The sequence below is a fragment of the Thermobia domestica genome, chromosome 7 (genome assembly GCF_964235325.1).
Source record: "Thermobia domestica chromosome 7, izTheDome1.hap1.1, whole genome shotgun sequence".
Taxonomy (NCBI): Eukaryota; Metazoa; Arthropoda; class Insecta; order Zygentoma; family Lepismatidae; genus Thermobia; species Thermobia domestica.
The window spans coordinates 16,515,535-16,535,864 of record NC_137460.1 but is presented as its reverse complement, the minus strand read 5'-3'; the positions used below and the strand labels follow the sequence as shown (position 1 = coordinate 16,535,864).

Here is a 20,330-nt window from a genome sequence, read left to right as displayed (position 1 = left end):
CAGATGCTAATAATTGGTTAAAAGCACTACGAATTGATTTTCAACTAGCTCCATTCTTTCTTCGAAGGGTGTGCAGATTATACATACATTTCTAAACATTCAATAGATTTTGGTAATATATTGAATTCTGGAAATGAGATGTTCGGCATGACTCATTGGTATCAAAGAATATGGTGACGTTTGAAGCTATTTCCAATCAAAACATATTAGAAATACTAACCAAATCCAAAGTATAGCATACACACCTAAACGTAAATGTATTCACTAATATTATAAAGGTAACCAACAAAGTTCTGTCACTTTTTGTAGACGTCTGCGTTCAATTGGCCCACACACCGTAAGTTGAATGCGGATGGAGATAAGGCGAAGATCAGTTCTTGGTATGGGTATATCCAACACTATGTGATGGTGGCAGTTCAGTTACACCGTGAACTTGCGTAAGGACAGAGTGAACATGGGACAGAATGTCACAAGGGCATGAATGCTGTACGAGTTCAAACTGGGGTCAAATGCCGCTGCAGCGCGGCGGAAAATATGCCACGCCTTTGGTGAGGGTATCGTGACTACGTAGAAAGCGCAGTGGTGGTTTAGCAAGTTTAAGGACGGTGACGAAACACTCGAAGACGCACCACGTGCGGGAAGACCACCGCATGTACAAAATGAAGATCTTCAGGCAGGAATTCAGGCGAACAGTGGCCAGATATGTGAGGAACTGGGACTACAATTCAGTATGAGTGGAGAAACCATTCGGCAGCACCTACAACTTGGAAAGCACCACAAACTGAGTCGATAGGTCCCACATAATTTGACTCCGAGCAGATACCTGCGTTTCTTTGCTGTCTCGTCTGAGGAAGGAGCCATTTCTGAACACGGTGTTGGTATGTGATGAGAAGTGGGTCTTGTACGAAGCTCCACGGCACCGTTATTATTCGCTACTATCCCATTAACTGGTTTCAAAATAGCCGAAACCAGCACAGCACTAGAAGGTCTTCCTAGTGTGTTTGGTGGATTGCTCGCGGTATCGTGCATCTGGAACTGCTACCACCTGGTCAGAGAATCAATGCAACTGTGTACTGTCAGCAGTTGAGCCGTGCTGAAGAAAAACTTAAAACTTTGGAGTCAGCATTTCTGAGTCGCAAAGGGGACCTCCTGTTACAGGACAAGGCTACGCCCCACGTGGCTAGGATGACCCGGGACACCATTCTACACCTTGGATGGGAAACACTATTGCATCCAGCATACTCCCCGGACATTACACTATCCGATTATCACCTGTTCCATTCTTTGGACAATCGCCTTAGAGGACGCCAGTTCAAATTCCTAGTAGAGATGCAAATTCCACTTGATACCTCCTTTGTTTTACGGCCCACCAAGTTCTGTTACGATGGAATCCATGACCTTCCAGAACGTTGGCAGAGGGTTGTTGATGCTGATGGGGACTATTTTTGATCGTACAGGTACGTCTTAGGTGACATATCGATGTTCGAAGGTGGTGGGTGAAAAAGCTACAGAACTTTTTTGATTACCTTTATAGGCAGGAATTAAAACCTAATTTTCGATAATAAACTACTTATTATTTACATTTACCTAAATGCAGTTTAACAAGTTTATACACTACAGAGAATGATGTATGTCATCTCAGATTTGTGCCGCTAATATGGAACTTACATCTTAGCTCTTCACTTAGAACATACCCAGATACTTTCTAATAATTATAAACCTGTTTTTCTCAATTTTAATGATCATTCATAAAAAGAAATACTTGGCTAGTTATCAGCCTACATGTAAAAGGAATACAAAATACCACACACCATGAACGTATTGCAACAAACGGGCAATAAATTTAACAAGTTGTTCAAATGAAGCCATTATAAAAGAAGGAAAAATAACTGGTATTGCAAGAGTTCCGACGATTTCTTTTTTTTTTCAATAAATACGTATTTTGATTTCTACTGACCAAATGGCAGGCTTACATTATACCTGACAAGTTTCATGTGAGAATGAATAAACGTTAACAATACGTGGAAACTTTTCAAGAAATTCCATAAGTACTGATTTAAGTAAATATGAAATGCTTAAGTCTATCATACATGTTAAGTAAATTTAAATTTACCAATTAGTATATTTTGTTTCAAAAATATAATTTTTTTCATGTTCTCAATTTCGTGAATGTTCTATTTGGTCGCACTTGCGTACTCGTTCACACTTCCAGCTTGTGTAAGTTCGTTGATTTCAATGAACAACACCAAGATATCAAAAAGGATGCTCACAACTGATCAAAAGCACCACAGATTGATATCCAACTGACTCCATTCTCTCTTCCAGGCATGTGCACATCATGCATAACAATAAATTTCTTCATTCTCTGCTCCTTACAAGGAATGTGACAATTTTTGTACTGCAACTCGCCTAAAAAAAAAGTTTTGGAAACAATGAAAACCATTTCTAAAATATCGAGAAACTAACATTCTAGTATGCAAAAATATCACAAGAAAAAAAAAAAAGAAACTTATACACGGGTTAGGCAAAACATATAGTTATCACTCAACGATCATACAGCAATTATATTAAGAGTAATTAATACTTATATAGTGTGTGTCTTGCGAATCACAATGGTATTATTATATTCCTAGTGTTATTACGGGAACCAATTATGCTGCCTTCGATTTCTAGACAGTAGAAGACAGCTTCGGCTTCACAAATATTTTTACACTTTATTTAACTCACGTATTCTGTTTAATGCTGTATAAATAAAAGAATTATTATTATTATTATTTTAAAAGTTAGCACGAAACAAAGTTTAGTAAACCATTTGCAGTTTTAATTTTCTGTTCTGCATGTGTTTTCCAATTACACTCAGAGAAAAAGTCTTTTACTTGCCTGTTACACGAGAATTTGTATTCGAAGTACACAGAAGCAGTAACTTACTATAATTTGTAGATGTGTTTGAGAAATACCCTTGTGAAGTTATAAAGGCAGAAGTTCAATTAAAGTATATTTTAATAGGTTAAAAACTACCTTCTTTTTAACACAGTGTTCGAATCCAACTTCGATTCAGTATTAGAAGATTGTGAGGACTCTGCATTAGATGAAGAGAAATATTGAAACTGCATACGTTTAGAAAATTGTGTTAACTCTTCTTTAATCTTCTTGTAGAACATTAATATTTCAAGGTCTATTATAGTTATTATTTGGAAATCAGATGTTCCTTTCGCATTATTACAATTATGAGTAAAACATTCTAAGTTAGTTGCAGAGCCTTTGACAACAGCGCTTCCAATATACTACGTGTTCTGTCAACCTGTCAGAAGGCAACTTTCGTTAACTGTTCAGTAGTTTGTTTTTTTTTTTCTCGAAAGCTCTCCGTTATAACTTTTAATTACTCCCTCCTTTGTCATTTAATTGTTAGTGGTGTACATCTTGCATAACGGCTAGTTTTAAGCATGGTGAACCTAATACTTCAATTTATCTATTTTTAAAAATAAACCTCGAAAATAGTTAAATATTAATTGGGGGTTTGATGCAATAAGGGCGTAAGTCTGAAATATGCATTTGGAGAAAACCTGCTATGTTGAAAATTTAAGTGGAGTTTTTTTCTTACATAAAACAATTAAAACAATGTAATATGCAGAATTTTATTCCGATATCGAGTTGAAATTTAGACACGAGGCTTAACAAGCATGATAAAAAACACTCATGCATTTGATGCAAAAATGGCGTAACCTTTTAAGCGTAGAGCTTATGCCCTTATTACATCAAACTCCTCAATTCTACTACGATACTTCCTAAGTAAGTAAATAAACGATAGAAAATCTATGACAAATAATCGGGTAAAAATAAAATAAATCTATTATGTTTAGTTTTCTTTAGTGCCTGAATTGTAAAAATACATTGTGAACTACCTTAAGACGAGAGAAATGGGCTTGCCCTCTAGTGCATATAACAACGGTCAATGTATTTCCTCATTCCATTCACTATTCAGAACGTGGAACACAGATATAGCCCAATGATCTGCCCGGAACACATTCCTCATTAATTCAAGCTCAAGCATACGGCTCGAAGCCTGTTAAAGGTAATTCACGATTAACAGAATTACATAGACCAAACCACTAACATAAGATATTGGATCCTCAATTAACGTGGAACTGTAAACTATTAGTTCAGTGTAGATAATAAATACATAAAATAGAATTATTACTGAAAATACGTCAATAAAAAAAGTTTATTCAGTGCGCAACAAACGAACAGAATCCAAAGAAAACGAACATCTACAATCTCACAATTTTGAATTTTGAATGCAGGAATCAAAACCTCTCTCAGGTACAATGTGTGATCAAAAATAAGATTTTTTTTTTCCTTTTAAGCAGCAACTGCTGACGCTACACTCATTTGATGTAATTTGTTCGATAGCTGATCCGTTGAGACAGCCAGCGTCAAGATGAAACACGTTCTGACTTGTCAGTGCGCGTCCAGAGCCGCTAGAGGGAGGCCGTGTTTACCGTGTCTGTCGCGCATCATGGATTCCAAACTACGCGGAATATTAAGTTCTGTTTCAAGTTGCAGATAAGTGCCAAGAAACTCACGAAATATTGAATTGGTGTATGCTGATAATGCTGTAACTCTGAAGACTGTTTACAAGTGGCAAGAACGATTTAAAAGCGGAAATGAATCGGTAGAGAACAAGCAGTGTTCAGGACGTCGATTAACCACAAAAAAGAAAACGTGCATAAAGTGGCAAAAATTATTCGTTCAAACAGGCGAATAACTATTTAAGAGCTTACCGAAGAACTTAGCATCTCACAATTTTAGCATTTTAACCACCGATTTGCCAATGAGAAGAGTGGGTGCGAAATTCGTTCTCCGACTTTTGACTGACGAACAAGAGTTTTTGACCGATAAAAATATTGGTTTGTCCACATCCACAGTACTCTCCGGATATATTACCATGCTAGTTCTGCCTCTTCCCCAAAATTAAAACTGTGCTTAAAGGAAAACGTTTCGACACCATTCCTCACATCAAGAGGGTTACGACAGAGCAGCTGAACGCCCTTCCAAAAGCCTTCCAGGAATGCTTCCAGTCATGATTTAACGTTGAGATAAGTGCATTGCTAGCTAAGGACAGTACTTTGAAGGAGATTAAATCAAATTCCATGTAAGCTTATTACTTTGTTTCTAATATGGTAAAATTATTAACCGTATCTTTTGACCACGTCTCGTATATTTCGAAAAATACGGAAATACTTAAATTTTAAAATATGAAAATAAAATTTTGATACCTTATTCATTAGAAGTATGAAATTTTGAATACAAGGGAACCTTAAAAAAAGAAGATATTAAAAATATGTATTTGAACAGCACTATTAAGATAAATATTCATCGGTTTTCATTATGTTACTATGTTCTAATATTCAAAGTAAATTTAGATATAATATTGGCAAACAATAAATTTCTTGAAATGTTAATTTGCTGATCGAATATAAACACACTTCTTCATTTCTTCATTCAGCTATATGTCTTTATGTACAGTAAGACAAAATACAATCACTTTTACGTACAAATTATACATTACTGATCTGTGTTTACATCAACTTCTTTATACTCGTATTTAGGCCTTGCATTCTACTCTTACTTAAGCAAGATGCAATTATTGTTGCAAACTTATGGTGAGTCACACGTTAATCATCATCCATTGAATTCTTCGATTACTGTATTTGGGGAAACTGGAAGTTACACATCCTATTCATCTTAGCGATGACACGTACTTAACTTGCTAAGGTATCCAGCCATAACTGCTAGACACCCTGTAACCGAAAAAAATTATATATATATATATATATATATATATATATATATATATATATATATACAAATAAATAATAAAGAAATAAACATATAAATATGCTACTTGTAAGTGCTAGCATAAGGATCTTTTCCCCCTGCAACTCGTACGCAGAATAGTGTTGCTACATTTGGAAGACCACAGCAAACGTGTCACATACTCAAGATGGGCATGGTTATAATCATGATCTACGGTAGCAGGTTAAAAAATTTTGAATTTGATCGATTCTGTTTATTTATTAATTCATAGACTAATCTGCAAGTAGGTATCTAATATTTATCCTAGTAATTATTAAGCACGTTTTCTCGGCCTTTTCAGTTTCTCTACGTTCACAATATATTCCACTCCCCGCTTTTACGTTAAGAAAAAAATGAATTTTCCGTTATTCATATCTTGTAAACCAGCGAATGTAGAGAAGAAATGGTTAATTAAATTTAAAAAATGACTTGGGATACAGGAAAAAGTTAACTGTATATTGAACTTCAAAAGTACTAATAGTATTACATAAATACCTTCCAATACTATGCAAATTGAATAATACATAGCCAGACAGAAATAACTAAAAGTTAGATATACAAAACATATTCTGAAAATGGTTTATTTTAATGTTATTCTTTACTGCTAGATATTTAAACTAATCGCAAATAATCTCGGTATATACTGTTAATTATATATACCTTGAAAAGCTTTCCCACCATTTACTCATTTTCTGTTAAGTCCCTTGAAAAGTATAAAACCGGATTTATACTGTATACCAAAAGGTACAACTATTCTGCGGAAATCCTCTAGCAGTTTTCGAAGTTTACAGAATAATTTTACACTAAGAAGAATCAGAACTGTAGATACTCTTGATTTCAATTCGGAACTAAACGTTTGAAATATTCGTACTTCAACTAGAAAAGTAGTTTTTTGTATTTTTTTCTTTCTTTATTTCTTCGCCAGTGTCACTTAAGAAAGAACAAGGAAGCAAAACAATTTCCACTCTTGACTCAACTGACCTGCTTGTATTTCGTTAGAAACTGTTCAAGCACTGTACAGAAACAGTAAAACTGAAGTTCAGAAAACAATATTATTGTCAGAAGGAGCCTCAATGCGCTCATAAAATTGCTTTCTCTTATATGCCCACATTTGATAGAACTAATTACCTTCTTTTCTTCAACGCATTAACTATGCGATTGGGAAGTTGATTTCCCCTGTTCTGTGTGAGTAACACTCAATGGCAGCACTATACGACTATTTCTTTAATATGAAAGTGAGACTGTATAACGAAGAATACCTACAAATATGTTTTATACAGTGTAATGATGAAGGATGTCCTATATCGGAGTGTTTGATTGTGGAGAAAAAACAGTGAATGGGTGTCGATAAGGTATTTCCATGCTACATACAAATACTGATGTAAGTTCAAAAATACAATGAAATAAAATAAATAATCAGCTTGCACCAGCCATTTATCAGAACATTGTATCTTAATATCATTACCTAAAACAGAGTTCCTCACATTCTGCTTATTTGCGAGCAGAGATTTGATAGCGTGGTCTGGTTAAGGAGACCACAAGGAGATAGTACAAAGTGATCTTGAATGATTTTGTAATTACTAAACTGCCAACTCTTGAGATTCAAACACCGGAGCAGTTCGCGGTATAGTGCTGTCAATCTCAGTTCTGCAAAATGATAAAAGCGAAAACAATAAATATCAAATGTCCACATGCAGGATCATAAGTTTAGCGAAGTATTAATTAAATAAATCTTATGATGTAATATTACAAGATATATCACATTAGTTGGCGAGTTGCTTTTATATATGAAGAAGTATCGACACTGATAACCAATGAGGATACATTGTTATTTAGAAGCATTTAAAAAAATCGACATGTACATAAAAACCTAACCTTGCTCATACTTCTATACACAAGGACAAAATAAAGGGAAAAAATACAGGAAATGGTATGTAGTATATTCGATCGAGTTGTCTATGACTCCTACAGAGTTCTCACTCAAACTAAATAATCAAATTTACAGCTTTTTCATGGTCCAAAAATTTTCAATTTCAAGATTGAAAGGTTCGTTAATGACCGCACAACAGCACGGTATGAAAGCTTTTCTTCCTTTTTTCTGTTAACTTAAAAAAATTTCTCGAGTTCTAGGTTTGGTAAGGAAATTCATGGCTTATTCACACATGGACGCACATACTGATTACTTCTTTTTTTAAATTTATATGTAAATGAAATGGCAAGAATCTTCATTATAATCAAAACAGGAACAACATAAACACGAAGGCGAAATTTCAACATTACTTTTCTAACATAATTTTGATTTTAAGACAAAGTAAAACAATTTCTGCACACTTCCTAATATTTACAAACTAGTTATCCGTGTCCATGTACATTACAATGTTTCGATAGCCAACCTCGCATCGTAAGATGATAATGGTTTGAGCAACATTTTCAGTTGTGTAGCTTGGATCAAAATTAGCACCCAATCCTATTTTAACCACATTCCTGAGAAACCTTTCCTTCCATTTTTACTTTTCACGTCGATTGATTGTGACGATTGTTATACTCTGAAGACTGTAAAGAAAAAGATTAGTACGTGTATAGAATCATATTACAGTAACTGTAATTCCTCAAGTCCCTTTGCACTACCTAGCCTTCAATTTTCCCCTGGAGCCTTAATCACGAAGGTTAAAAACAAGAAGGAAATAATAAAAACATCAGGCAAGTAAAAGCAACAGACTTGCCAGGGCTGAACAGTGTCGAGGCAGTTGGTCATTTATTTAATGGAGAAGCAGCATGCTTTAATACGGTGGATGTAGTTTTTGTATTCTTTTGATCAGACTTAGAAGATTGCCAGCTCATATCATAAATTTTTATTTGTGTATTGTGAATCACGTTGATATTCTGTATATCGGAAAAATTTCCCTGAGACAATGAGTCACATGAGCTGTGTGAATTTTAAATTATCCAAAAAGACAATAGGTTCCATATACCTCTATAATAATCATTTGTTGACAATATCCAGAACAATATAACAGTTCTTGTTATTTTTATTCTGTCAAAGTCACCATCCAGTACATCTATACCATTTTAACAATGTTACAAATAATTTCAAGTGGAATGCATGATGTTATTTTAAACATTTTTACAAAGGTTACTGTTCTTTACACGAATAATATTTTTATAAAAGTACAAGTAATTGTACATCCATTGATGCAATAATGTTTTATCTCTTTAAGGAGGTTACTGGTTACTACACCTACACAATACATTTAAAGTTTTCAAAATATGATTAACGCCCAAGATGTAAAAGCAGCAGTAAATGTTCTTAGAAAAATCACCAATGATAATAGAAGAAGTAAGTACACAATGAACATTCTGGCAATGAAATAAATGACTATATCGACGTGTACCGTAGTTCATCATGTGTCAGTTTAGTTCCTTACATAGATTTCTCCTATCTTGGTTAAGTATATGTCGAAAGGCGCGAATCAATGAGTTAAGTTAATAGTTAATATGAACCAAGTCTAGATATGAGAAATAGTTATTATGAACCAAGTCTACAGGTTTTCTTTTCTTTTGTTTCTATCTATAATTTTGTAACGTAACATAAAATCAGAACTTTGAAATGATATGCATCGCGAACATAATCGCCACCACACCTTGTCATTCTTTGTAAATATTTCTACTATTTATACAACGTATGAGCACTCAGAAAAAATTCTCAATGGTGATAATGTCAATAACATAAAAATAAAGCATTACAAGCAGTACAAATCGAAAAGCAGTACAAGAGGTCGAATTCCAATTGACGAATTTCTACGTACGAACTTTATGTCAGAACGTTATACGTAACTTAAGAGAATGTGATGTATTTTTGTGATGATAATATTTTTTCTTCTTCAAATGTTCATCAATATTTCAGATAAAATTATCAATTGCTTTTCTTTAGGATACCTTTTTAACTCAAATTCTGTTTGTTATAAAACATGTTTGTACCTGTCAACATCATGTTTAACTGCACACAATTTTCTATCAGGAATGAGTAGAAGACGAGATTGCAATTTTTCAACGATTTTTTAATATCTATGTATGGTAAATCGAGTATTAAGAAAAAGTGACTTAATCAGTGCACTTTAAGTTATTCAAAAATTAAATGGAGCTAGAAGTATCGTATATAAATAAGGCACTTCCTAAAACGAGTTTCCGTTTTTTTTCAAACGCACTGATTTGTTTAAAAATATTTTCTCTTATATCACAACATCTTTTAGAGAAAATAAAGTCCAACTTATATATCACAAATAAATTAAAATTCTACAAATCATTCAAACACCAATGTCACTCATAACGTATTTTTGCAATATGGAATAAACATCAAGTCACTCAGAACTTATTCCTTTACTTAAAATACGTAACTAAACACTGAAGGGTTCATGACGTAGTTTTCTTTTCTCCTCTACTTGTTTTAGCTCCCTTTTACTGTGTCCAAACTTAGGAATTAGAACCGGTATGTCAAAATTGTACACTAAGAATTGTTACGCTTACGTGCAACATCGCTTAAAAAACAATTTTATGAGAAAACATTAACTTTTGTATTATTTCTTATTTAAGAGTTCATCGTTCTAGATGCAGAATAGTTGTATTTACTGATTTCGAAAGACTTGTTGTATCAACCACCATTGAAGCCAATTTATGGAATATTTTATTCTTTAATAAAATTATAAAGTATTACTTCGTTCGCACATTATGTATTAGATAGTGCAAGTGTTTTAAAATCAGTGAATACAACTATTGTCCATCTGTAACAATGAACTTTTAGAAAAAAGAAAATTATACATATAAGGTAGTGTAGCTATTCTAATAAAACTGTTTCTTGACCACTGTTACACGTAACCCAAAAAGTATTTGGTGTACAACTTAGATATACTAGCTCTCACTCCTGAGTCCGAATCCAATATAATGGAACAAAAAGCAGAGAACGAAAGAAAACTAGGACCATTACATCATTAAGTTTTCAGTAATTCTTTTAAAAAAGAAATGCATTAAGAGTGAAAAGAAGACAGTTTTCTTAATTTGGTCTAATCTGCACAAATGTTACCGGTAATACGATTCTTCAGACAACGCAAAATCGAAAGTCCTTGAAGAAGTGGTACATAAGAAAGTAACAAGCCGATCGCTGAAATATCTAAGGCGAAGATGAACAAAACAGGTGCTTAGGTGAGTACAAACATTACGAATAATGTTGAAGATGTTAAAACCATACCACTGTAAAACTCGCAATACTCTCCCATCGACAATCGAACCTTGAACTACGTGCATGAAAGATGCGTGCATCAGCCTCTAGACCTATTTTTTTATGTAAGCGATATATCGCTGAAGTGATAAGGGATAAGTAATAGTGTAGGTATCATCGAAGATAATACTGAATTCTCCTGTAGGTATATGTTCGGTACATACACTTCTCATGCAGTAACCTTTATCCAATTTCAGGTGAACTCAAGTGGTTCATATTTCACGTTAAGCTATAGGTCCATGTCTCACATAGCCTCTGTGTTGAAAATGGACTTAAAATTAATAATCAATCAACCAACAATGTAATATACAACAAAATCATTACACGTAGCATACACTTCAAAACCTAATATACATTTCTCCAATTAATCATAAATCACAGAAACTTTAAACTTTAAATATTGTTCAATCTCATATCTGCCTTTCCACTGTCCCGAAACAAATTCCATGGCAAGACATACCAATAGAAAGGAAGGAAAATCGTTCAAACTCTATAGACTGAAACTCAACTTTCTATGTGTATGTGCGTGCATAAAATTAACTACTAGTATTACTTTGAAGTTTCTAACTATATTTTAGAACTAGTTTTAACAGAAATCTTTATACAAGGGAAGTTGCTTTAGAATCTAGTGAGAAATGCACAAGCCGAAGTGGCAAATAGGCGTGCAGCACAGAATTGGGGCGCCGAATGTCCAACTTGTACCACTGTCACTCACATTATATTACATCAATAAAAACAGTCTTTCCGAGTGTATATATTGTAAAATGAAAGGAAAACTTTGAGTTTTACGTCCCACGATTATGCCGGCTAGGCTAAACGAGACGGTGATGATGAGAAATGAATGAAATGATGATATGAAGGAAGTCGGAGGACCCCGAATAAACCCACGCCCACGGTGTTTGTCCACAACAAAGTTCACTTGGCGCGAGCTGGGATCGAACCAGGGACCTCCAGCACCAGAGATGCAGCTGAGCCATCGCAGCCCCTGTATATTATATTGTGTACCATACCCCGTGAAGGACTATATGGTAAAGATGATTTTATTGTTATTTTTATCACTTTGATTTAACTTGAGGTATGTTGAAAAAAAAGTGCAAGTACTTAATGTTATTCCAAAAGACCGAGACCAGTACATAAAAAAAAGGCATACATGAGATATAATGACGAAGCCGTAAAGCAAACTGTCTGGTCTTTACGATGTAATACTCCATTAGGAAACTATAATAAAGTAGGTCTGTAATAGTAGTGTGGTAAGGAAACGTGTGATCATAAAAGTGTCACAAAGAAGTGGGCATGGGGTTCTAGATCATCATGTTTTTCCCACTAATTTTGTTTATACAATTCTTTCCATTGACGAAGCACATTCTCCCTACGGACGCACCACCGGACTTCTGCTTCGGTTAGAGATACTACTTGCTAACTAGTGGTCATCTGGCACAGGACGGTTAGTAGTTTTTTGCTTGACAGTCTTTATAGCATATGTCACAACGAAGGGCATGAGTTAAGCCTTCCTAAAATCAATCTGCACACAGGAATGAAACTCGTCCCGCAAGAAATGTTTTAAGGTCGTAAGAGTATATTTCATCATAAAAGAATGAAATACTTCGTAACATAAGGTATGATCTCAGATTCTTAACCTGCATGATTGTTGTTATATTAAGTTCCAAATCAAGCAGTCTTCCTTTGTGAAGTAATTTAAAGTGCTGATTGAGAATAATAAACCATTTTCCTTTCACTTTTTTTTTGCCTTAAATGATTCCTTAAGATTCTACGTCCTTATTAACCTGGCACATGCCCAAATTATTGTGCATAGGTTGACAATAAGCAAGCAAACTGATGTGTCCAGGAAATTACTAGGAGCTATTACCATAAAAAACCCACCTCGCTTTTTGTTAGTATATTATTGGTACAACTAAGGTGATCACATTGAAAATGATCTTTTTCCCAGATTTTGGACTTTTCTTGGGCGAATTAGATGCTTTGACGTTAAGGTATACATTAACATTCAACATAAGACCTTTATAAAGTTCTGAATGCAATGAATGATTTAAAAAACAGCTTGGATAATTGCAGAGCAAATTAATGTATGAATTATGCTTATAGCCTGTTTGAAGTAAAGTATACAGCTTTTAGAAAATACTTTCCGTGAATAGTGTGCTCGCCAACTTGGCTACATCGAGGTTTTACGGATACGGATTTAAGGGCATAGGTGCAGTGACGTAAATACGCTAGATGTTGCTCGGGGCAAGAACTCGACTTAGCGCCCCCCAAATATTTACCCAATCAGGCACGCGGGGAACAAGCCCCGTTTGTTCCCCTTATTACGTTACTGCATAGGTGTCGGTACTACCAGGAAATATGTAAATACATTAGTAAAACTATTAGAATTACTTCTTACCTTTGATGGTAAACACAAGTAATTATAATTATAGACACACAAGTAATTATTATTCTTCAGTAAAATTTGGTTTTCCAACAACAGCAGCTTAGTTCAGTTCATCTGTTGCTACTCTTCAAATAAGCATTTTGTAGAATCGACAAAAGCAATTGCGTAAAAATTCTTGTCAAATTTAAGAAGCTTAATGCTCGGAGTTTTGACGACTACGTAACGCTTACTATTTCAAGTGCTGAATTCATACTTCCATACCAGTGAAAGATTTAATGTACAGTAAAGAAAGATACATCCAGGGGCGGGGGGCAATCGCCGACCCCCCCCCCCAGAAGAGGAAACTTTCTAATAAAACCCATTCCAAAGTTTGGAGTCCTTAAAAGTACCAGTATGACAACCCCCCCCCCCAGAAGTCTGTCCTTGATCCGCCCCTGGCTACATGTTCGGGAAAATTCCGTTGTGAAAGAAGTGCTCGGGAAATTCCCGTAAATGAACGCACAAAGCATCGGAAGTGAATATTTCAACAATAAAATTATTTATTTTACGCTGGAAGATATTTAATTTGATTTAAAACATTTGGAAACATTTAGATAACTTTATAAAATATGAATTATATCTTTGTTTTTTAAAATTAATTTTCGGGAAAGAACTGTCTTGCAACAAGTGCTCGGGAAATCCCTGTAATTGAACGCACAAAGTATCGGAAGTCAACTTCAACAATAAAATAATTAATCCAATGTTCTCGGGATTGCTGCCAGAGTAGGTGTTGCTGTGCTGAGCTTTCGTTACCATACAGCGGCAACATCTTCAGAGCTATGTGTTGAAGTGTGCTGGTCGTACAGATTATATAGTGGTCTTTAAGAATCGCTGTGTTCCTATTGGTTGTTTTTGTTGGCCAATAGCGTGCTCTGATTTTGCTGGTGGAAACTGCTCTCTGATTGGCTGATGGTTCTTTTCGTACTGAGAAGCTGGAACCAAATGTCAGGTAGATGATAACCTTCGTCTCTGTTGATGGATGGCTTGTATGTACGGATGAATAAAGATTCATGTATTTTCCTGTCCCAGAACTGCTTACTTTTCTTTAGTACTTCAATTTGGTCCCACATGGCCGTATGATTGTATTGTATGCAGTGTTCGGCTATTGCAGATTTTTCTGGTTGTTTAAGTCTGGTGTGTCGCTGGTGTTCTTTCATTCTGTCTTCAATGTTCCTTCCTGTTTCACCTATGTAAGTGGCGTTACATTCACAGGTGATCCTATAGATGCCTGGTGTCTTTAATCCCAATGAGTCTTTTGCACTTGGTAGTAAACTCCTGATCTTCGGTGGAGGGCAGTGTACAGTCTTGATGTTGAATTTCTTCAATAGTCTTGCTAGTTGGTTGGAGGTTTTTCCCTCTCGTATACAAGAAGCCAGATGGAAGCCTAGGCCATTCAATCTACAGGAAACCCACACACACTGATCTCTACCTCGATGCGACCAGTTTTCATCATCCTGCACAGAAGATGGGAGTGTTAAATACTCTAATACACAGAGCATACCAAATAGCTGATCCAGATAATATAAACACAGAACTGTCTCACCTGGAAACAGTATTCAAATTCAACGGATATTCGTCGAAACAGATCAACACAGCCATGAGAAAATACAGTAGCAGAGATTGCACCACAAAAGAGGACAACACGGCAGACAAGGAAAATATTGCACTTATTCCATATATGGGAAAAACCTCCAACCAACTAGCAAGACTATTGAAGAAATTCAACATCAAGACTGTACACTGCCCTCCACCGAAGATCAGGAGTTTACTACCAAGTGCAAAAGACTCATTGGGATTAAAGACACCAGGCATCTATAGGATCACCTGTGAATGTAACGCCACTTACATAGGTGAAACAGGAAGGAACATTGAAGACAGAATGAAAGAACACCAGCGACACACCAGACTTAAACAACCAGAAAAATCTGCAATAGCCGAACACTGCATACAATACAATCATACGGCCATGTGGGACCAAATTGAAGTACTAAAGAAAAGTAAGCAGTTCTGGGACAGGAAAATACATGAATCTTTATTCATCCGTACATACAAGCCATCCATCAACAGAGACGAAGGTTATCATCTACCTGACATTTGGTTCCAGCTTCTCAGTACGAAAAGAACCATCAGCCAATCAGAGAGCAGTTTCCACCAGCAAAATCAGAGCACGCTATTGGCCAACAAAAACAACCAATAGGAACACAGCGATTCTTAAAGACCACTATATAATCTGTACGACCAGCACACTTCAACACATAGCTCTGAAGATGTTGCCGCTGTATGGTAACGAAAGCTCAGCACAGCAACACCTACTCTGGCAGCAATCCCGAGAACATTGGATTAATAGTAGACGCCAGCAAAGCTTCAAGATCATAATAAAATAATTTATTTTACGCTGGGAAATATTTATTTCATATTCGACATTTTAAAACATGAAAGATATCTTAGTTTTAATTTAATATATTTGGTATTCACATTTGGCGAACGTCACTGAAGCTCCTTCTCGACACGATCTACATTTCTTCATTTATCTGCCTGTACCACACACTACAGGGCACAACTTTCGGTCTTCTAAGTTTAAATTTTCAGGCTACAAGGCACGAGATACGCTAAATTTCCTGTATAGATTTTGGCGGCATACCAACGTAAAATTTCAAAACGCCGGCCAATTTATTTTTCAAAATAGCGGACATTCACGCTACAAAGCGAAATTTTCGGTCTTATAAGTTGAAATTTTCACGGTAGAAGCACGAGACACACTAAATTAGCTGTATAGATTTTCTCGGTAATCCAATGAAAAATTTTAAAATGACGTCAATTTTTGAAAACAGCAGTGAATAAAAAACTGTTGCAAGTTGTGACACTGACAATCTTAAAACGTAAGTTACATTTTAACACTTTTACCCCAAAGGCATTGAAATACTTACAAAAAAAAAAATCCTATTTGGGCCCAGGTGGGATGGGTTTTCAGAAAAACCTGGGCATTTTCAAACCGTGACAAGTGCTATTGAAACTGGTATGACTGTGAAAACCCACATGCTTTCACTACCCTCGCACTTGCATATACCCACCGTCGCTGACGCGCCTGCTCCCTTCGGACGCACCCAACGCGGAACCACCAGCTTCGCCCTACTGACTGTAAGTGTATTCGTGCTTTTAGTGGCCACCTAGCATAGGTTGCTGAGTTTTTTGCACTAGATTGAATGCCCCAAACCTAACGTAACATAACCTAACGAAATTTAATCTAATCCAACCAAATGTAACAGAATGCAGTACATTTTGATACTTTTTTTTTCGATTTTCGATCCGACGATACAGCATTGATGCCAATTAGTTGGTTATATGGTACGTATTTAATATGCACTTATTCATTTTAACCGTAGTATAGATCCTGTAATCGTCCCATACTTACAGTATCACACTTGTATACATGAAATATGATTTCCTGCATGTTGTGTAAAATTCGTCCAACTGTGCAATTTAATATTCTATAACCACATTCCTCTTTACATGCATATACTTTCTTTAATCTATAATTACAATTTCTATGACGAACTATTCTTAATCAGTACCTATATTGTCCGTACAAACTAGACAGGTTTCGAAGGTACCACAACCCGATGCCACGAAATATAAACAAATTGCTTCCAGTGAAGGTTAAAAAAATAAGGCCTACGTTCAGCAGAAGGGGTCCAGCTCTTTTTCCTTTAAAAAAAAAAAACTTACGATTTTGGTGATTTCTGTTCACATTAGGTTAGTTTAGATTAGTTTATGTTAGTTTAGGGATCCAGCATAACTTTCCGAAAAGTGACACAATTTCGCTTATCTCTGCTAGTAGATTAGGGTAATTGTTTAGTAATAGGGGGCCAACACTAAAGAAGACAGAAGTAGTGATGGGCAGTGGGAATATTCCCGGTGGGAAGGAATTTAAAAATGGGAATATTCCCGGGTTTTTTTCCCTGGCCTATAAATTCCCGGGAAGGAATTTATTTCCATTTCTTTACTTTATCTTTCAAATTATAAGAACTATATGACTAATTACTTTATTTTAATATATTATGATTTACTTCTAGATTTTAAAGAATTTGGAGGTTAAAAAATTTAAAATTATTTGACGGTAATTTATATAACTAGTATGAATTTTTTAAAGTTCCATTCCCATTTGCACTAAAAAGTAAGGTAATTGTTTAGTATTCGAGGGCCAAAACTAGCAAAAAGTAGGATAATTTGCGAAAGAAATGAGTTGATAGTGATGTTCAAGTAGTCAACAAAGTATCGAACACATTTTTTTAGACCAGTAGGGGATTTATACAAAACGGAAAGGTAATTGGAAGTGATTTATGTGAGAAAAGAAAGTGAATTGTTGGTAACGAATATAGAAAACAACATACCATGTGGGGCTCTAATCCGCCTTCTTTCGCTAACGCTCGCTCTGCAATACTGTATGAATTTAATGTTGGTAACGTAATTTAACGCATGCAACCATAAAACAACTGCATCGGAATAGAATATCGCAAAAAAAAAAAAAAAAAAAAAAAAAAAAAAAATAGGTGAAAAAGCTGGCCTCCAATGCTAAAGAACAGCCAAAATTAGCAAAGTAATAATTTACAAATGACGAAAAAGAACCATTTTGTAAAGTAATTTAGAATTATGTAGAAATAGAGATCAAGTACTATTAATAAACCCTGAATCACCATTTGTAATAGACGTCGGTCTGTCTCGCTGACTCGAATTTCTGAAGAGGTACTCGGACTTCTTTTACATGTGAATTAGGCCTAATGTATGGAATTTCAAGAAATAGGTAGAATGAAAGGTCGTGTATGGCACTGTTACGTGCTAAAACATAAAGATAAGTAAGTATCTTGCAAATTTTGTGAATATAAGCATGTATGCGCAAATGTTGATAAATTGGTGAGACATGTAGCTTCTAGCATTTACCCAATCTAATTGTTTTATAACATTTATAAATTTAATGTGTTCATAATATCAGTAATAGAGTTAATTTGAGCAAATCCACTTACATATAAATTTAAACTTTTACTATATAATTTTTCCACATATATTTAATTATTAGAACACATTGTAAATAAATATACATTTATGCGTACTCTCTAAATATAATAAGGTGTTAACAAAGTAACATAGTACCGTTGAGAATATACATTTTATAGAATCCTCTGTGGACAACAGTAATAATATGCTGTGATATAAAAATTAATTCAACTTTGAAATCATACTATAGTAATAGAATGCAGTTTCCTTTCTGATTGAACATAAATTCCCGGATAAATTCCCATTTTGGGAATCTTCCCGGGAACATTCCCAGGGAATATTCCCGAAAAATATCTTCCCGGGAATTTACCCATCACTAGACAGAAGAGAATGTGCCCTGCGGGGGTCTAACCCGCCTTCGCTCACTGACGCTCGCTCGGCAATACTGTCTGAATTCAATGCTGTTAATCTAAGCCAATGTGAATAGAGTATCGCAAAAAAGTCTGTTAAAAACCTAGCCGAGAGCCCAAAGCTAGACACTAGCCTATATTAGTTTAGGTTAGCTTACAACAGATTTGTTTACGTTATGGGTAATAGTATACACGAGAACCCCCTAATCTGCGTTTCTTCTGTGTTCTATTACCACCTCTACATGAAATACCATAAAGTTTCTACGTAGTGCAATAGGAAGAAGTATCCATGTGCACAAGACATGCGTTAAATCCCCCCCCCCATATATATATATATATATATATATATATATATATATATATATATATATATATATATATATATATATATAGATAGATAGATAGATAAAATACAAGGGCACTACACATGCAGATATAAAGTACAGGTACGTTCTTTTTTAGTTTCGTATCAGTTGATAAGTAAACAAAAGTCGCTTTGTTACCCCCTTTCTAAGTTCATATTCAATGAATAATCCCTAAAAGTATGAGCGTCCTGCTCCTTCGGGAACTGATGCAACTTCATGTATACTATATCCCTCCTCTGCTTAACATACTCCAAAAATAATTGGAATTTATTTTCTGCACCTAATCTCGTTGTTAAATAAATTAATTAATAAATCAGTACACCACATAAGATAGGCCTACCTAATACGTTTAAGAAAATCATTACATTCAAGAAAATATGGTTCTGTTATTAAATAACATACCGACAATAATAAATTCACCTAAATAAAAAAAAATCTACTACTAAGCGGAACTTCGAATTTTATTTGCTTACCATGAAATTCAACCGACTTATACTCACATGTTTCTTTTGTGCGCTAATTTACATTTCAACACATAGCAGACCGTCACTACTAAATCTCCTTACCCAATAAGAAAGCATGTTACAACTTGCTTATGACGTTTTCCCTTTTGACGTCACTAAAACTGATGTACGAGTAGCTATTGGCTAGAAATGCAACAACCTCGACCTAGTTTTCACACTAATATAGTACCTGGGTGTGGATGCAGTCGCTACCCTTTACGAATTGGATGCAGCAGAAATTCATTCTATACCATTACTGGTAGTATAGAAATGTTAGTGTTGTATTTAAGTTAAAGGAAATGGGATAACATTTTGGAAAACTGGTTGTTATCAATACTATAAAGTTTATGAATGTTCATTTTCAAACAATAATAACAATAATAATAATAATAATAATACCACTTCTCTCAGAGTAAGCGACCATGTTTCGCAACCATACAGAACAACAGGCATGATTATCGTTTTATATACTTTAAGCTTCAGATTCTTCGACAGAATTCGCGACGA

General features: G+C 35.0%; 1 protein-coding gene across 1 annotated transcript in view; it reads right to left on the bottom strand.

Moving 5' to 3' along the window:
* Nucleotides 1-7,349: 7,349 nt before the first annotated feature.
* LOC145689869 (uncharacterized) overlaps nt 7,350-20,330 on the bottom strand; it is an 87,380-nt gene continuing 74,399 nt past the window's right edge. Inside the window, exon 3 of the mRNA XM_081764152.1 lies at nt 7,350-7,503. Within this exon, the coding sequence (XP_081620278.1) occupies nt 7,437-7,503 (67 nt within the window). The 3' untranslated portion in view covers nt 7,350-7,436. The remainder of the gene's footprint in view (nt 7,504-20,330) is intronic.